Source organism: Oncorhynchus mykiss, chromosome 20 (genome assembly GCF_057628025.1).
Source record: "Oncorhynchus mykiss isolate SJ-2025 chromosome 20, ASM5762802v1, whole genome shotgun sequence".
In the NCBI taxonomy this organism is placed as follows: domain Eukaryota; kingdom Metazoa; phylum Chordata; class Actinopteri; order Salmoniformes; family Salmonidae; genus Oncorhynchus; species Oncorhynchus mykiss.
Window position 1 is genome coordinate 37836393 of NC_143041.1, and position 20267 is coordinate 37856659.

Here is a 20267-nt window from a genome sequence, read left to right on the forward strand (position 1 = left end):
TGTGTTCTTTGAGGCCTCGTGGCTCCACTCAGCAGTCTGTGAGTACCGTTCTGTGTGTGTGTGTGTGTTCTGTGAGGCCTCGCGGCTCCACTCAGCAGTCTGTGAGTACCGTTCTGTGTGTGTGTGTTCTGTGAGGCCTCGCGGCTCCACTCAGCAGTTTGTGAGTACCGTTCTGTCTGTGTTCTGTGAGGCCTCGCGGCTCCACTCAGCAGTCTGTGAGTACCGTTCTGTGTGTGTGTGTTCTGTGAGGCCTCGCGGCTCCACTCAGCAGTCTGTTTCCTCCCAATCGAATATAAATGCAAATGGCTTTTCCTGTTCCAACTCCATAAATATGGAGAAAAGTTCTGCTCACCTCCACTCACTCTCTCCCTCATGAATTTAGATAGAGGGTGAATAAGAGGAGAAAGCACTTATCTAGATAACGTTAAACTATGGTCAGGTTTTTTTGTCTGTCTTTTTCTCTCTCTCTCTCCCTATTTTTCCTCCTTTCAATTCATGTTAAATTTGCTGTCTCTTTCCTTATACCTTTCCCCCTCCCTCTCTCTGCCATCCCCCTCCCTCTCTCTGCCACCCCCTCCCAACCCCCTCCACCTCTCTGCCACCCCCTCCCAACCCCCTCCCTCTCTGCCACCCCCTCCCAACCCCCTCCACCTCTCTGCCACCCCCTCCCAACCCCCTCCACCTCTCTGCCACCCCCTCCCAACCCCCTCCACCTCTCTGCCACCCCCTCCCAACCCCCTCCCTCTCTGCCACCCCCTCCCAACCCCCTCCCTCTCTCTGCCACCCCCTCCCAACCCCCTCCACCTCTCTGCCACCCCCTCCCAACCCCCTCCCTCTCTCTGCCACCCCCCCCTCTCTCTGCCACCCCCTCCCAACCCCCTCCCTCTCTCTGCCACCCCCTCCCTCTCTCTGCCACCCCCTCCCAACCCCCTCCACCTCTCTGCCACCCCCTCCCTCTCTCTGCCACCCCCTCCCTCTCTCTGCCACCCCCTCCCTCTCTCTGCCACCCCCTCCCAACCCCCTCCACCTCTCTCTCAAATAACCCCTGTGGCAGACAATGGTTGAATACTTGTTTCAAATATTTGAAATACTTGAGTAGAACTCAATTTAGCTTGGCCTTGTATGCAGAGTTTGAACTTATGGTGCTTATCCCATTAGTACAATTGTGCCAGACAACCTCACAGATCTGATGGATTGTAAACATTTCTGCTCCTGTATCACAGAGTGAACCTCCATTTCCTCTCCAGACAGGAAGTCCTCATGAGAGTTTATCACAGCCACAGGCCCAATCAGCATGCTTCGATTTCTCAGACTGTCTGTCGTGTTTCTGTCTTTTCTTTCCTGCTGTGTTTCTCTGATTGTGTGTCTTGGTGTTTTCTCAGTCCCCCAGCAGATAATGTCTATTCCTGTAAGGTTAAATTAGTCTTCCTGTAAGGACCTTCCCCTGGGGTCACAAACACCGTCTCTGGGGTCGATGGGGGGTTGTGAAGATCAAAGGTCACGCCACTGTTAGTCTGCTGAGTCAGTGAGGGCAGATATGAGGGTTTCACCGCACCATGACCCCAACAGATAGACGTGTGTGTGTGTGTGTGTGTTCCCTATGGGAATCAAAAGGTTTATAGCCATGCAGGGAAAAGCTATAGTCTGAATATTAGATCCCCTGTAAGGAGCTGTTTCCTTCTATCTCGCTGGTGACAAGCTGGAGACATGGAGGCATTTAACAGGGACAGAGGGGAGAGGAAGGAGGGGGATGGGCAGGGAGGAGGGGAGGGGAGGGGAAGGTGGAAAAGGGAAATAGAGGTTTGGTTAGTATATAGGGGGAGAGAGGCAGGTTGTGAAGTAGAGAGTGGGAGGGGGATATTAAAGGGGAAGGTAAGTGGGAGAGGGGGATATTAAAGGGGAAGGTAAGTGGGAGAGGGGGATATTAAAGGGGAAGGTAAGTGGGAGAGGGGGATATTAAAGGGGAAGGTAAGTGGGAGAGGGGGGAATAATAAAGGGGAAGGTAAGTGGGAGAGGGGGATAATAAAGGGGAAGGTAAGTGGGAGAGGGGGATATTAAAGGGGAAGGTAAGTGGGAGAGGGGGATATTAAAGGGGAAGGTAAGTGGGAGAGGGGGATATTAAAGGGGAAGGTAACTGGGAGAGGGGGATATTAAAAGGGGAGGTAAGTGGGAGAGGGGGGATATTAAAGGGGAAGATAACTGGGAGAGGGGGATATTAAAGGGGAAGGTAAGTGTGTGTGTGTGTGTGTGTGATAATTGATGGTATGAGAGCCACTCCGAGACAGCATAGAGCCTATCAGTGAGTTTATAAGACGTGTATCAGACTGTAGAGTTATTTGTTGTGAAACATTCATCATATCTAAAACCACTCCAATATCACCATAATAGACAGTAATAGACAGTTTTTGTGAGACATTCATTATGTCTCATACAGTGCCTTGAGAAAGTATTCGGCCCCCTTGAACTTTGCGACCTTTTGCCACATTTCAGGCTTCAAACATAAAGATATAAAACTGTATTTTTTTGTGAAGAATCAACAACAAGTGGGACACAATCATGAAGTGGAACGACATTTATTGGATATTTCAAACTTTTTTAACAAATCAAAAACTGAAAAATTGGGCGTGCAAAATTATTCAGCCCCTTTACTTTCAGTGCAGCAAACTCTCTCCAGAAGTTCAGTGAGGATCTCTGAATGATCCAATGTTGACCTAAATGACTAATGATGATAAATACAATCCACCTGTGTGTAATCAAGTCTCTGTATAAATGTACCTGCACTGTGATAGTCTCAGAGGTCCGTTAAAAGCGCAGAGAGCATCATGAAGAACAAGGAACACACCAGGCAGGTCCGAGATACTGTTGTGAAGAAGTTTAAAGCCGGATTTGGATACAAAAAGATTTCCCAAGCTTTAAACATCCCAAGGAGCACTGTGCAAGCGATAATATTGAAATGGAAGGAGTATCAGACCACTGCAAATCTACCAAGACCTGGCCGTCCCTCTAAACTTTCAGCTCATACAAGGAGAAGACTGATCAGAGATGCAGCCAAGAGGCCCATGATCAGTCTGGATGAACTGCAGAGATCTACAGCTGAGGTGGGAGACTCTGTCCATAGGGCAACGATCAGTCGTATATTGCACAAATCTGGCCTTTATGGAAGAGTGGCAAGAAGAAAGCCATTTCTTAAAGATATCCATAAAAAGTGTCGTTTAGAGTTTGCCACAAGCCACCTGGGAGACACACCAAACATGTGGAAGAAGGTGCTCTGGTCAGATGAAACCAAAATGGAACTTTTTGGCAACAATGCAAAACGTTATGTTTGGCGTAAAAGCAACACAGCTCATCACACTGAACACACCATCCCCACTGTCAAACATGGTGGTGGCAGCATCATGGTTAGGGCCTGCTTTTCTTCAGCAGGGACAGGGAAGATGGTTAAAATTGATGGGAAGATGGATGGAGCCAAATACAGGACCATTCTGGAAGAAAACCTGATGGAGTCTGCAAAAGACCTGAGACTGGGACGGAGATTTGTCTTCCAACAAGACAATGATCCAAAACATAAAGCAAAATCTACAATGGAATGGTTCAAAAATAAACATATCCAGGTGTTAGAATGGCCAAGTCAAAGTCCAGACCTGAATCCAATCGAGAATCTGTGGAAAGAACTGAAAACTGCTGTTCACAAATGCTCTCCATCCAACCTCACTGAGCTCGAGCTGTTTTGCAAGGAGGAATGGGAAAAAAATTCAGTCTCTCGATGTGCAAAACTGATAGAGACATACCCCAAGCGACTTACAGCTGTAATCGCAGCAAAAGGTAGCGCTACAAAGTATTAACTTAAGGGGGCTGAATAATTTTGCACGTCCAATTTTTCAGTTTTTGATTTGTTAAAAAAGTTTTATATCTTTATGTTTGAAGCCTGAAATGTGGCAAAAGGTCGCAAAGTTCAAGGGGGCCGAATACTTTCGCAAGGCACTGTACCACTAACAGCGACAGAAACAGTGTCTCCAGAACAGATGAACATTGTCACATCAGCATCATTAACAGTATTACATTTAGACAATATGAACGGGGAAAACGTGTGCAGGTGTGTGCATGCACAGTAGATGATGAACACAGTGTAAATGACTTACAGCACGCGGAGGTACTTGAGTCCAGAGAAGTCCGTCTTGGTGATGCGTGTGAGGTTATTCCCATTCAGTTCCCTGCAAACACACATATATGTATTATGTATTCAGTGTCTCCCTCTGGGCCTTTTCAGGCCAATGACATAGCAATGAGCGCCAATTGATACCTGAGTCTCAAGCCAACACACACATGAATAAGCACGGACACACACACACACACACACACCTTCCTTGACAAAGTCACACACTTTGCTCCAGGCAGTGTCAACACAGATTCAAATGTGTGTTGAAAATACCAGGCGTTGAAGACTGACACTGGTGGTTCTATAATGTTGTTCAAACTGCTCTTGAATTTACATTGGCATGTAGCTGGAGGGGAAGAGAGAGAGAAAGAGAGAGAAAGAGAGAGAGAGGGTGGGGGGAGAAAGAGAGAGAGAGAGAGGGGGGGGAGAAAGAGAGAGAGAGGGGGGAGAAAGAGAGAAAGAAAGAGAGAGAGGGGGGAAAGAGAGAGAGAGAGGGGGAGAAAGAGAGGGGGGAAAGAGAGAGGGGGGAGAAAGAGAGGGGGGGAGAAAGAGAGGGGTGGAGAAAGAGAGAGAGAGAGGGGGGAGAAAGAGAGAGAGAGAGGGGGGAGAAAGAGAGAGAGAGAGGGGGGAGAAAGAGAGAGAGAGAGGGGGGAGAAAGAGAGAGAGAGAGAGAGAGAGAGAGAGAGAGAGAGGGGGGAGAAAGAGATAGAGAGGGGAGAAAGAGATAGAGAGGGGAGAAAGAGATAGAGAGAGAGGGGGGAGAAAGAGAGAGAGGGGGGAGAAAGAGAAAGAGAGAGAGGGGGAGAAAGAGAGAGAGGGGGAGAAAGAGAAAGAGAGAGGAGGAAGAGAGAGGAGAAAGAGAAAGAGAGGAGAAAGAGAAAGAGAGAGAGGGGGAGAGAGAGAGAGAGAGAAAAAAAAAGAGAAAGAGCGAGAGGTGTCCTTTATAGAGAATATTGGAGTTGTGTAGAGAGACAGGGGTGTGAGAGCACCAATTATTGTAATTCTGTCAGAGCACCCCACTCAAATATCACCAGCTCATTTCAAATGGGATCCATGTCTCTCTTCATCGTTCTCTCTCGCTCACAATTCAATTGAATTAGCAGGGCTTTACTGGCATGGGAAACATATGTTAACGTTGCCAAAGCAAGTGAAATAGATAATAAACAAAGGTGAAATAAACAATAAAGAAATAACAGTAAACCTTATGCTTACAAAAGTTCCAAGGGAATAGAGGCATTTCAAATGTGATATTAAGTCTAAATATATTGTTGTAATGATGTGCAAATATTTAAAGTACACAAGGGAAAATAAATAAACATAAATATGGGTTGTATTTACAATGGTGTTTGTTCTTCACTGGTTGCCATATTCTTGCAACAGGTCACAAATCTTGCTGCTGTGATGGCACACTGTGGAATTTCACCCAGTATATATGGGAGTTTATCAAAATTGGATTTGTTTTCGAATTCCTTGTTGGTCTGTGTAATCTGAGGGAAATATGTCTCTCTAATATGGTCATACATTTGACAGGAGGTTAGGAAGTGCAGCTCAGTTTCCACATCATTTTGTGGGCAGTGTGCACATAGCCTGTCTTCTCTTGAGAGCCATGTCTGCCTATGGCGGCCTTTCTCAATAGCAAGGCTATGCTCACTGAGTCTGTACATAGTCAAAGCTTTCCTTCATTTTGGGTCAGTCACAGTGGTCAGGTATTCTGCCACTGTGTACTCTCTGTTTAGGGCCAAATAGCATTCTAGTTTGCTCAGTTTTTTTGTTAATTCTTTCCAATGTGTCAATTATCTTTTTGTTTTCTCATGATTTGGTTGGGTCTAATTGTGCTGCTGTCCTGGGGCTCTGTGGGGTCTGTTTGCCTCTCTCTCTATCTCTCCCCTTCCCCCTGCTGTGAACTGGCGATCACTCGGGATAGAGTAAAGGATGGAGACAGAGCTGTAAAGAGGTCGTGATAGAGAGATAGGAGGAGGTGGAGAGGGGGATAGAAGGAGGTGGAGAGGGGGACATGAAGAAATAGGGAGTTAGAGATGGAGGAGGTGGAGAGGGGGACAGAAGGAGGTGGATAGGGGGATAGGAGGTGGAGAGGGGGATAGAAGGAGATAGGTGGAAAGTTAGAGATGAGGGAGGTGGAGTGGGAGATAGGAGGAGGTGGAGAGGGGGATAGAAGGAGGTGGAGAGGGGATAGAAGGAGGTGGAGAGGGGGATAGAAGGAGATAGGTGGAGAGTTAGAGATGAGGGAGGTGGAGAGGGGGTTAGGAGGAGGTGGAGAGGTGGATAGGAGGAGGTAGGTGGAGAGTTAGAGATGAGGGAGGTGGAGTGGGAGATAGGAGGAGGTGGAGAGGGGGATAGAAGGAGGTGGAGAGGGGGATAGAAGGAGGTGGAGAGGGGGATAGAAGAGGTGGAGAGGGGCATAGAAGGAGGTGGAGAGGGGCATAGAAGGATTTGGAGAAGGGGATAGAAGGAGATAGGTGGAGAGTTAGAGATGAGGGAGGTGGAGAGGGGACATGAAGAAATAGGGAGTTAGAGATGGAGGAGGTGGAGAGGGGACATGAAGAAATAGGGAGTTAGAGATGGAGGAGGTGGAGAGGGGGACAGAAGGAGGTGGAGAGGGGGATAGAAGGAGGTGGATAGGGGTATAGGAGGAGGTAGGTGGAGAGTTAGAGATGAGGGAGATTGAGAGGGGGATAGGAGGAGGTAGGTGGAGAGTTAGAGATGAGGGAACTGGAGAGGGGGATAGAAGGTGGAGAGGGGGATAGGAGGAGGTAGAGAAAGAGTTAGAGATGAGGGAGGTGAAGATGAGAGATAGATAGTTAAGAGGGATAGAGAGGTAGATAGGTAAGAGGGATAAAGAGGTAGATAGGTAAGAGGGATATTAAGGTAGATACAGTAGGTAAGAAGGATAAAGAGGTATATAGGTAAGAGGGATAAAGAGGTAGATAGGTAAGAGGGATATGGAGGTAGGGAGAGATTGATAGGGAAGAGGGATAGAGAGGTAGGGAGGGAGAGAGAGGTAAGAGGGATAGAGAGGTAGGGAGGGAGAGAGAGGTAGGGAGAGATAGATAGGTAAGAGGGATAGAGCGGTAGGGAGGGAGAGAGAGGTAAGGAGAGAGAGAGGTAGGGAGAGATAGATAGGTAAGAGGGATAGAGCGGTAGGGAGGGAGAGAGAGGTAAGAGGGATAGAGAGGTAGGGCGGGAGAGAGAGGTAGGGAGAGATTGATAGGTAAGAGGGATAGAGAGGTAGGGAGGGAGAGAGAGGTAAGAGGGATAGAGCGGTAGGGAGGGAGAGAGAGGTAAGAGGGATAGAGCGGTAGGGAGGGAGAGAGAGGTAGGGAGAGATAGATAGGTAAGAGGGATAGAGAGGTAGGGAGGGAGAGAGAGGTAGGGAGAGAGAGAGATAGGGAGAGATTGATAGGTAAGAGGGATAGAGAGGTAAGGAGAGAGAGAGAGAGAGAGGTAGGGAGGGATAGAGAGGTGGGGAGGGATAGAGAGGTAGGGAGGGAGAGAGAGGTAGGGAGAGATTGATAGGTAAGAGGGATAGAGAGGTAGATAGGTAAGAGGGATATTGAGGTAGATACAGTAGGTAAGAAGGATAAAGAGGTATATAGGTAAGAGGGATAAAGAGGTAGATAGGTAAGAGGGATATGGAGGTAGGGAGAGATAGATAGGGAAGAGGGATAGAGAGGTAGGGAGGGAGAGAGGTAAGAGGGATAGAGAGGTAGGGTGGGAGAGAGAGGTAGGGAGAGATAGATAGGTAAGAGGGATAGAGCGGTAGGGAGGGAGAGAGAGGTAAGGAGAGAGAGAGGTAGGGAGAGATAGATCTTGTTTTTAATATATGGTATTTTACCAAATATATGGTATTTTATAAAAAAATGAAAAGGGCTGTCTGGTAGCCTCAATAAATAGACAAAGATTTGGAGCTGAACAAGGCATTGCATGTATAGACTTGAGAATTGGCTTGAACATTTTTAATTTGATCTTAGAATTCAAGGCTTGGACTTGACTCGAGACTCGACCGGTTCAACTTGGAACTCGACTCGGACAATGTGATTTGAATAATTGTGACTTCCTCTGCAAGGAACTGTCTATATGTCTTAGAGATATAATTGTGACTTCCTCTGCAGGGAACTGTCTGTATATCTTAGAGATATAATTGTGACTTCCTCTGCAGGGAACTGTCTGTATATCTTAGAGATATAATTGTGACTTCCTCTGCAGGGAACTGTCTGTATATCTTAGAGATATAATTGTGACTTCCTCTGCAGGGAACTGTATATCTTAGAGATATAATTGTGACTTCCTCTGCAAGGAACTGTCTGTATATCTTAGAGATATAATTGTGACTTCCTCTGCAAGGAACTGTCTGTATATCTTAGAGATATAATTGTGACTTCCTCTGCAAGGAACTGTCTGTATATCTTAGAGATATAATTGTGACTTCCTCTGCAAGGAACTGTCTGTATATCTTAGAGATATAATTGTGACTTCCTCTGCAAGGAACTGTCTGTATATCTTAGAGATATAATTGTGACTTCCTCTGCAGGGAACTGTATATCTTAGAGATATAATTGTGATGAGACATACACTACCGGTCAAAAGTTTTAGAACACCGACTCATTCAAGGTTTTTTAAATACATTTTTTTTTTAAATTCAAAATGGAATCATGACCACTCTGACAGAACTACAGAGTTCCTTGGCTAAGATGGGAGAAAAAAAAAAATTCAAAATGGAATCATGACCACTCTGACAGAACTACAGAGTTCCTTGGCTAAGATGGGAGAACCTGCTAGAAGGACAACAGTCTCTCCAGCACTTCACCAATCTGGGCTGTATAGGAGAATTGCCTAATGGAAGCCACTCCTGAGGCACATGATGCCTGAAGGTTGCAGACAGGATGCCTGAAGGTTGCAGACAGGATGCCTGAAGGTTGCAGACAGGAACGTTTAGGACTTCAGGAAATTCACAAGGCAAAAGATTCTGTGGTTTGATGAGACATATTTTTCCTGAATGCAAAGCTCTATGAGAAAACCAGGCACAGCGAATCACCGGTCTAATACCATCTAATACACTACCATTCTCTCAGACCCATTTCAAAATAATTTAGAATAGCAGGAAATTAGATTTGAAACTGAAAGCTCTCTCTGACCCATGCCAAAATGTATAGAATTGAAGGAAATTAGCATTGAAAGTACAATCTTTATCTCAGCCCCATGTCAAATTTGTAGATTTGCAGGAAACTCGCTTTAAAACTCAAATATTCTCCCGGCCCCATGGCAAAATGTGTAGAATTGCGGGAAATTGGCAAGATTGTATCTCTGTGGCCAAGAGGAGGGCCTGTAATGCCGCACCATTGCCCACTAACGTGTGTGTGTGTGTGTGTGTGTGCGCGTGTGTGCGTCTGTGTGTGTGCGTGTGTGTGCGTGTGTGTGTGTGCGTGTGTGTCTGTGTGTGTGCGTGTGTGTGTGCATCTGTGCGTCTGTGCGTGTGTGTGCGTGTGTGCGTCTGTGTGTCTGTGTGTGTTTAAAAGCATGAGAGACTGGGCGGAGAGAGACTAAGCAGTAGATAGCATCCTCCCATAGAGAAGGTCTGCAGACCACACACACACACACATACATACTGTACACACACACATACATATATATAGACACACATGCATATATACACACACGCATATACACACACACATACTGTATACACACACACATGCATATACACACACACACACACGCATATACACACACACGCATATACACACACACACACACACACACACACACACACACACATACATACTGTATACACACACATCAAATCAAATTTTATTTGTCACATACACATGGTTAGCAGATGTTAATGCGAGTGTAGCGAAATGCTTGTGCTTCTAGTTCCGACAATGCAGTAATAACCAACAAGTAATCTAGCTAACAATTCCAAAACTACTACCTTATAGACACAAGTGTAAGGGGATAAATAATATGTACATAAAGATATATGAATGAGTGATGGTACAGAGCGGCATAGGCAAGATTCAGTAGATGGTATTGAGTGCAGTATATACATATGAGATGAGTATGTAAACAAAGTGGCATAGTTAAAGTGGCTAGTGATACATGTATTACATAAAGATGCAGTAGATGATAGAGTACAGTATATACATATGAGATGAATAATGTAGGGTATGTAAACATTATATTAGGTAGCAATGTTTAAAGTGGCTAGTGATATATTTTACATCATTTCCTATCAATTCCCATTATTAAAGTGGCTGGAGTTGAGTCAGTGTGTTGGCAGCAGCCACTCAATGTTAGTGGTGGCTGTTTAACAGTCTGATGGCCTTGAGATAGAAGCTGTTTTTCAGTCTCTCGGTCCCAGCTTTGATGCACCTGTACTGACCTCGCCTTCTGGATGATAGTGGGGTGAACAGGCAGTGGCTCGGGTGGTTGTTGTCCTTGATGATCTTTATGGCCTTCCTGTGACATCGGGTGGTGTAGGTGTCCTGGAGGGCAGGTAGTTTGCCCCCGGTGATGCGTTGTGCAGACCTCACTACCCTCTGGAGAGCCTTACGGTTATGGGCGGAGCAGTTGCCGTACCAGGCGGGGATACAGCCCGACAGGATGCTCTCGATTGTGCATCTGTAGAAGTTTGTGAGTGCTTTTGGTGACAAGCCAAATTTCTTCAGCCTCCTGAGGTTGAAGAGGCGCTGCTGCGCCTTCTTCACAATGCTGTCTGTGTGGGTGGACCAATTCAGTTTGTCTGATGTGTACGCCGAGGAACTTAAAACTTACTACCCTCTCCACTACTGTTCCATCGATGTGGATAGGGGGGTGTTCCCTCTGCTGTTTCCTGAAGTCCACAATCATCTCCTTAGTTTTGTTGACGTTGAGTGTGAGGTTATTTTCCTGACACCACACTCCGAGGGCCCTCACCTCCTCCCTGTAGGCCGTCTCGTCGTTGTTGGTAATCAAGCCTACCACTGTTGTGTCGTCCGCAAAATTGATGATTGAGTTGGAGGCGTGCGTGGCCACGCAGTCGTGGGTGAACAGGGAGTACAGGAGAGGGCTCAGAACGCACCCTTGTGGGGCCCCAGTGTTGAGGATCAGCGGGGTGGAAATGTTGTTGCCTACCCTCACCACCTGGGGGCGGCCCGTCAGGAAGTCCAGTACCCAGTTGCACAGGGCGGGGTCGAGACCCAGGGTCTCGAGCTTGATGACGAGCTTGGAGGGCACTATGGTGTTAAATGCCGAGCTGTAGTCGATGAACAGCATTCTCACATAGGTATTCCTCTTGTCCAGATGGGTTTGGGCAGTGTGCAGTGTGGTTGAGATTGCATCGTCTGTGGACCTATTTGGGCGGTAAGCAAATTGGAGTGGGTCTAGGGTGTCAGGTAGGGTGGAGGTGATATGGTCCTTGACTAGTCTCTCAAAGCACTTCATGATGACGGAAGTGAGTGCTACGGGGCGGTAGTCGTTTAGCTCAGTTACCTTAGCTTTCTTGGGAACAGGAACAATGGTGGCCCTCTTGAAGCATGTGGGAACAACAGACTGGGATAGGGATTGATTGAATATGTCCGTAAACACACCAGCCAGCTGGTCTGCGCATGCTCTGAGGGCGCGGCTGGGGATGCCGTCTGGGCCTGCAGCCTTGCGAGGGTTGACACGTTTAAACGTTTTCCTCACGTCGGCATACATATATACACACACACACATACATACTGTATACACACACACACACACATACTGTATACACACACACACACACACACACACATACATACTGTATATATACACACACACACATACATACTGTATACACACACACACACACACACACACATACATACTGTATACACACATGCATATGTATATACACACATACATACTGTATACACACACACACATGCATATACACACACACACACACATGCATATACACACACACACACGCATGCATATATACACACACACGCATGCATATATACACACACGCATGCATATATACACACACACACACACACACACACACGTTTCAACAGTCAGTATGACTCGAATATCTGTCTGCTACCTCAGGGTTAAAACTGACCAGGTCCATCCCTCCCCACTGCTAATCCAAACCACAACGCCTCAGTGTTGTCCCCTCTATCCCTCTCCTCTAATGACCACTCAAGGGACTATAGCACAGTGTAGCAATGCGGGAGAGAGTGGTCATTACAGACAGATGGTGTGTGTGTGTGTGTGTGTACACAGGTGCATCGACCGACCGGCCATGGGAAATAAGTAATGGAGTGAACTTCATTGTCCCAGGGTCTGATACACACACGTGCTGCTCATTACAGGTACACACACATACTTTTGGGTTCCCAACGTCTCATCTACAGGGTGGCCTTCACTGATGACACCCCAAGGAATTGTGGGATGAAGAAAAAGAAGAGAAGAGAGAAAGAGAAAGAGAAAGAGGAAGAGAGAGAGAGAGAGAAAGAGAGAGAGAGAGAGAGAGAGAGAGAGAGAAAGAGGAAAAGAGAGAGAGAGAGAAAGAGAGAGAGAGAGAGAGAGAGAGAGGAAAAGAGAGAGAGAGAGAGAGAGAGAGAGAGAGAGAGAGAGAGAGATTGGGGACTCTGCAGGGGAAGGAAGCTAGTCATATAAACAAGCAGAACCTCTCCTTTCTTCTCTCCGTCTGTTGTCAATTACTACAGGTCTGTAGATGTCCCCCAGTCACACACAAAATGCAGTAACATGAGAGATGATTGGCTCATAATTGTTAGAGGCCTGAACAGCTCCAGTAGAGGTAACACCTACAAGAATCTGACCCCACCTGAGGAAGCTCTCTCTGGGGTAATGATTAAGGTTGAATACTGTCCCAGTATTTTGCAAATGTTCCATCCCGAGAATAAATCACTTTTCTCCCGGGTAACCCGGTTTTTCCCACCGAAACCGGAAGTGTCATTCAAAAGCATTATACATCATATAAAGAGTTCTGGATTTGATTAGAGCTTTGATCAGCATGAACATTCAACCTGATGCTACCTGAGCCTGATGAGCCATATATTAAATACATTTAATGAGCCATATATTAAATACATTTAATGAGCCATATATTAAATACATTTAATGAGTCATATATTAAATACATTTAATGAGTCATATATTAAATACATTTAATGAGTCATATATTAAATACATTTAATGAGCCCAAGCCCAAAAAAAGCCCAGATGATTGTGATGTTATCCAATAGGCTACATACATTATTTATATAGGCTACTGCACGTTATGCACGACAGAAAGACACAAAAGCCCATAGATGTAGCTGGTCTGCTCACTAAACAAATGAAACTAGCCAGTAGTCTGACGTATTACTGTATACTGTATTATACTGTATTATACTGTATTATACTGTATTATAATGTGGACTGGAATTACACACATCATTCAAACCAGAAGAGAACATGTGATTCTGGTGCAGCACATGCTGCCTACGAAGTTACCAGTACGGGCTGTTTGTATAATTAGCAGGCTGACGCAAATATACCTTTCATGATATTTCCTCTAATGTCGTTAGCCTGTCTCCTCTTTCTCTGTCTATTGTTGCTTCATTCTTTCCTCGCTTTCAACAGTTAAACGAAATAAGTTTCCTTGTCCGTATCTTCGTCATTCTAATGACATCCTGGAATAATATAGGACTAGAATTAGATGCAGAAGGCTTTCACTTCTCTTCATGAAGATTTAATGGAATGGAAGATTGAATGAGTCTGGGAACATTAAACAAGTGGGGGAAAGTGAACCATATTTCGGTAATAGAACCAGTTGAAAAAATGTGTTGGTACTTAATGAAAGTTTCATTTTGTTTTTTTGCCCAAGTGGGACGCAACCGTCCCCTATACCATAAGAAGTTAATGAATATGATGTCAGTTTGATTGTCATCTGAGACATTATGACTAATGACAATATGACAAACTGTATCTGGGAAAGTATACACATTATAGTTATCAGATTCACATGGTTAAATGCTTAAATATGAAACTCTTTGTGAAAAGATGAAATTTAATTTTAGCTTCCAAATGAGAGAATTGGGTTTTCATAATGTTAGAGCTCTGCTCAATCAATGGCCCGCCCCTGTAAAGAGACATTGTGTTTCATAGTTTATAACCACCCTTTTCTCCTTCCATTATATAAGCTCTTGATGAAAATGTAACCTCCTGTTCCGAGTACCCAAGGACTTCAGCCTCACGTTAAAAGGACTCTGATAATAAGCTGTTCCGGGTACATTAGGGTGACGGTCCGATGTCAGAAGGATTCAGATAACAAGCTGTTCCGGGTACATTAGGGCGACGGTCCGATGTCAGAAGGATTCAGATAACAAGCTGTTCCGGGTACATTAGGGCGACGGTCCGATGTCAGAAGGATTCAGATAACAAGCTGTTCCGGGTACATTAGGGTGACGGTCCGATGTCAGAAGGATTCAGATAACAAGCTGTTCCGGGTACATTAGGGCGACGGTCCGATGTCAGAAGGATTCAGATAACAAGCTGTTCCGGGTACATTAGGGCGACAGTCCGATGTCAGAAGGATTCAGATAACAAGCTGTTCCGGGTACATTAGGGCGACGGTCCGATGTCAGAAGGATTCAGATAACAAGCTGTTTCGTGTACATTAGGGCGACGGTCCGATGTCAGAAGGATTCAGATAATAAGCTGTTCCAAGGACGTGAGGACGACGGTTCCACGTTAAAAGGACTAACATGTCAACTACAGCACTAAGCCAACCTCAGCGTGAGCTTTGGTTGCGAATGGTATGAACCTTGAACGCTTATTCACTACAGAAGTGTCACGGTCGTCATAATGAGGAGACCAAGGCGCAGTGTGATAAGCGTACATAACTCTTAATTAAAGCAAGAACACTGAACAAAACGACAAACCGAACCGTGAAGCTATATGACTAGTGCAAACAGGCAACTAAACATAGAATAATAACCCACGAAATACCGAGGAAAATAGCTACCTAAATATGGTCCCCAATCAGAGACAACGATAAACAGCTGCCTCTGATTGGGAACCAATCTAGGCAACCATAGAAATATAAACACCTAGATATACAACAACCCCTAGACATACAAAACCCCCCAGACAATACAAAAACTACACAAACCACCCATCACACCCTGACCTAACCAAAATAATAAAGAAAACAAAGATAACTAAGGTCAGGGCGTGACAAGAAGTGATACCTCCTAGCCGTTGAGTTAGCATCGGCCGCTGTAAACGTGGGCTAGGAAAGGACGGGCAGAGGATCTCTTCTAACAAACAACACGACCCTGCCAAGTATCCAGTTTACCGCCATAGACACTCTTACAGGGACAAGGAAGATCTCTGTTGGGCAACACGGCCAGCATCTACGACCAACCTACCGAAGCGCAGCTCAGAGTAAATATTTATTGCATTTTCCTTTTCCAAATGGGTGGTTATTTAGAATGCAAAAGATTATGTATTTACGATAGCATAGCTTCTCTCTTTATTCTTCAGTCCTCCCACGCTTTCATTCAAGCCCAACCCCCTCTCTTTGTGTAACCAGCCATCATACAGGTTCCATCACCCAGGGACGTTTTCTTGTAGGAAATAATTGGTAATCAATATATGATCCATTCTGAGAGTTTATTCGGATGTAACGATTGTCGTTGGTGGAAGAAGGAGGCCTTTAATACACTGAACACTAAATACAAAAGAACAAGAGATAAATGAAAACTGAAACAGTCCCGTATGGTGCAAACACTGAAACGGAAAATAACCACCCACAAACAAAAGTGGGAAAACAGGCTACCTAAGTATGGTTCTCAATCAGAGACAACGATTGACAGCTGCCTCTGATTGGGAACTATACCAGGCCAAACACCTAGAAATACCAAACCTAGAACAAAACATAGAATACCCACCCCAAACCACGCCCTGACCAAACTAAAATAGAGACATAAAAAAGGATCTAAGGTCAGGACGTGACATCGGAAGATAACAGCTCTATAAACACAAATCGTGGTGCCCCAACTTTCTAGTTAATTACATTTACATGATTAGCTCAATCAGGTAATATTAATTACAGAGACAGGATTTTATAGAATAGCATGTCATATCACTTAATCCGGCATAGCCAAAGACATGACAATACCTTTGGTGGAGCCCATTTCACACACACCACCGGTCTCACACACACACATACAACGTGCACACACACAGCACCGGTCTCACACACACACATATCCAACGTGCACACACACAGCACCGGTCTCACACACACACACATACAACGTGCACACACACAGCATCAGTCTCACACACACACACATACAACGTGCACACACACAGCATCAGTCTCACACACACACACATACAACGTTCACACACACACACCACCAGTCTCACACACACACACCTACACCGTGCACACACACACCACCAGTCTCACACACACACACACACCACCAGTCACACACAGCACCGGTCCACAACTCTATATCTCAGCAGCAGAGAAGAATAAACAGTGAAAAAGTCATTATATTTATTCCTGCCTCCTGTTGAGTTCCCAGGACTAGACAGAGATGAGGAGGGAAGGAAAGCAGATTGTATGTTGAAAGACCTGGTTTGAATTGAGCATAATTATTATTATTAATGTTATTATTACCATTAGTCATATTATTATTGTTATTATAATTAATATGAGTAATATTATTGTTATTACTATTATTAATATTTTTAATGTTATTATTATTATAACTTGTAGTAATGTTATTATTGATAATATTATTATTACCTGAAATGGAATCTGAGAGTGGGATGGATTAAAATCAAACACACTCACCTGATGCTCACACAAGAACAGATGACAACACACATGTTCAAATGTACATATAAACAGCTACACAAATGTGCACATAAATCCACATGCTAACACACATGGTGCATTTAAGAAACACACACACTCCTATGTGTTGGGTAGAGAGCCAGAGAAGCAGTGATTGTAGCTGCAGAGCCATTTGTTGTGGACCTGTTTGGGCTGCAGGACAGAGGAGAGGACACAGTGATGGAGGTAGAGCTCAGAGATCCTCACTGTGGGGACAAGCTGCTCATTTCAGTAACAACACCTGTTTCCTCAATGAACACTGATCCTCATTAGAAACAAAGCAGAGCAGACCCCCAACCTTCAACCTTAAAACCAGTACTGTGTCACGTCTGTCCATCTGCCTGTCAGTCTGTCTGTCTGCCACAAAACACAGTTTAATGGGTTGATCGTGCTGTTAACTCTGTTGGTTAAATGTCCCTGTAAATTCCACCAGATCTCACCAGGTACAGTATGACAGGCAGGTAGCTAGAGGTCTAGTTGAGAGTGTGAGCATAACCAGATTCCACAGCATATGGAAGTGACAGCCGTGAGAGTCACAGGCCAGGAGAGAAGAGAGGGATGTAGAAGACAGAGAGTCGTAAGGATACAGAGAGTGATAGAGAGGATGTATGAAGAGACAAAGCTGTCCAATAGAGAGAGGAGCAATATGCAGAGAGAGAGAGAGAAGAGAGAGAAGAAAGAGAGAGAGAGAGAGAAGAAAGAGAGAGAGGGGGGGGGAATCAGATAGGAACCAGGCTGGAGTTTCTTCCCCTCTCTCTCCCTCTTTCCTTCAAATGCTGCTTTCATTGTCTCTCTTGGTGAGGGACGAGGTGAAGGTCTGTCGTGTGTGGAGGTTAAACACCATAACATTATTTACAGATCTCATTCTGTCTGGTCAGGCCTCAGGGCACTCAGTACTGATACGGAGAAGTAAAAATTCCCACACAATGACACTTCAACAGACCACACATACTATGTGAATCACACACTCTGACTCCTGTATTGACTTTAATATCTCATTCATCCCCATAGAGTCGATTGAGTCAATCTGCGCAGCATGTAAATAAAACACTGTCTCAACTCCTACCGAAGGTGGCTCTTCTTCCTGTTCGGGTGGCGCTCGGGGGTCGTCGTCACCGGCCTACTAGCTGCCACGATCTCTTTTTCCTTTTCTGTTGGTTTGGTCTGATTTGTTTCACCTGTTTCTTGTTTAGATGTTTAGTTTGGCTATTTAAGTCGGTAGGCCGCCTGCTGTTCATGTGTTTGGCTATTTAAGTTGGTAGGCCCACCTGCTCTTCGTGTGTTTGGCTATTTAAGTTGGTAGGCCCACCTGCTCTTCGTGTGTTTGGCTATTTAAGTTGGTAGGCCCGCCTGCTCTTCGTGTGTTTGGCTATTTAAGTTGGTAGGCCCTCCTGCTCTTCGGGTGTTTGGCTATTTAAGTTGGTAGGCCGCTTGCTCTTCGTGTGGGCTTGTAATTCCCACTTTGTATGTGTGGTAGTTCATTCTTGGTTTCGTTCCTATGTTGGGCATTTGTTTTATGACGCTCAGTTGGATTGTATTTACTATGTGGCCCTGTGCTTAATAAATTCACAACTTTCTGCCTCCTGCACCTGACTCCGCACCCACTACGCCTAAGATCGTCACAACCCCATAAAAATCTGTCAGTTTAAACTAGAGAGATCAGGGTTTTTCATTGGATGAATCTCAATCCACCGTATCCATATCCGTCCCCTGACGTCTGTAGCGTCCAAATGGTTTGATCTACAAACTATGGAAAGAGGAGACTCTCACAAACACGATGGTGGTCTCCATTTTGTCAGGGGACTCGTCTGAAGTCGGAACTGTGGATTTGTCAACTGTCTGAGCTGATGTGTGTTTTGACTGGAGAGTTGTATTGTGCTGAACGAGGTCCAGTCATTCCTTTCCATCATCAGCTCTTTGCCACTAGAGAGTCTATAGTGTTATCAGAGCTGTCTAGTAGCCAGGGCTGGATCTATACATCCATTAGCGATACAACACACATTACAGAGAGACAAGCTACTACAGAAGCAGAGAGAGGGAAGGACATGTATGAAAGTTGTAGCGTGTGTGTAGTGTGTTGTGTGTGTGTAGTGTTTGTATGTGTGCATTTACAACAATACCAAATATGTAAAGTCTCAATACTTGTTGACTTGCCTCAGGCCTTTACACACTAATGGTATAGTTTAAGTACGAGTGGTGTCTGTGAGTGGGACTATGAATGGACGACAGGCTGAAGACATCCTAACCATGGCAGGAGAAGGTGTGTGTAGCATGGTGTGATTTTAACACTTGGAGCTGAGCTGAGTTGAGGCTCATCACAGTTCAGAGGTCAGGGCTGATCTAAAGCCACAGTGACAAGTGCAACTGGGATACTGCAGTCAGTCTCAACACCTCCTTCAGATCACACACCCACACTGTCAACACACACACACGCCTTCCAGCCACCAATACACCCACATACACACTTCCCCAAAATCACCCCTGCAGTCCAGGATTGTCCAATAAACCTTGTTCAGACAGGCTGCCCCCCCAACCTCCTTCACTCCTTCCCTCCTTAGCTCTCCTCTCTTCCCCCTCTCCTCCTTTCCTCCTCTCCTCTTCAAGTCAATGTAAAGGCCTGTACTCTGCCCAGTAGCTGTCTACTCCAATTCTACACTAATATCAGCCTTAGTGGTACTTGTTCAATCACCTTGATGAATTCCCCTTTACAACGGTCCTGGAGTATGGAGAGTTTCTATTGTTAACTGACGTCTCCATGGAGACCAATAACCTTCTACATGACACACACACACACACACACACACACACACACACACACACACACACACACACACACACACACACACACACACACACACACACACACACACACACACACACAGAACTTGAAATGCTTGACTTCCTAAGAAAATAATCTACATGACACAGGCACAGACAGACAACTCACACGTCTAACCGCCAAAGAGGTAACCTCTACTTGATACATCAAACAGAAGTATTTAGAGATGAACAGAAATCCTTCCTATTTAGCCAGAGTGTTTGAGGCATGAAATCACATTCCAAATCCCAGGTAGAACAACTAGTATACCTGACCTACAGATGCATTAACTAAGTGGAACACACAAAACCCCCTTCAGTTGAACTCCACTCTCAGTGTGAACGGCCACTCATGTAAAAGACAACCATTAAATCACCACGAATGTGTGAAGAAACAATCAGTCC

At 45.2% G+C, this 20267-nt stretch overlaps 1 protein-coding gene across 1 annotated transcript in view; it reads right to left on the minus strand.

The window, feature by feature from the left end:
- Positions 1-20267, minus strand: part of LOC110499533 (slit homolog 1 protein) — a 188317-nt gene that overhangs the window by 166063 nt on the left and 1987 nt on the right. The window contains exon 2 of the mRNA XM_036956210.2: positions 4140-4211. Coding sequence (XP_036812105.2) covers positions 4140-4211 — 72 coding nt within the window. The remainder of the gene's footprint in view (positions 1-4139; positions 4212-20267) is intronic.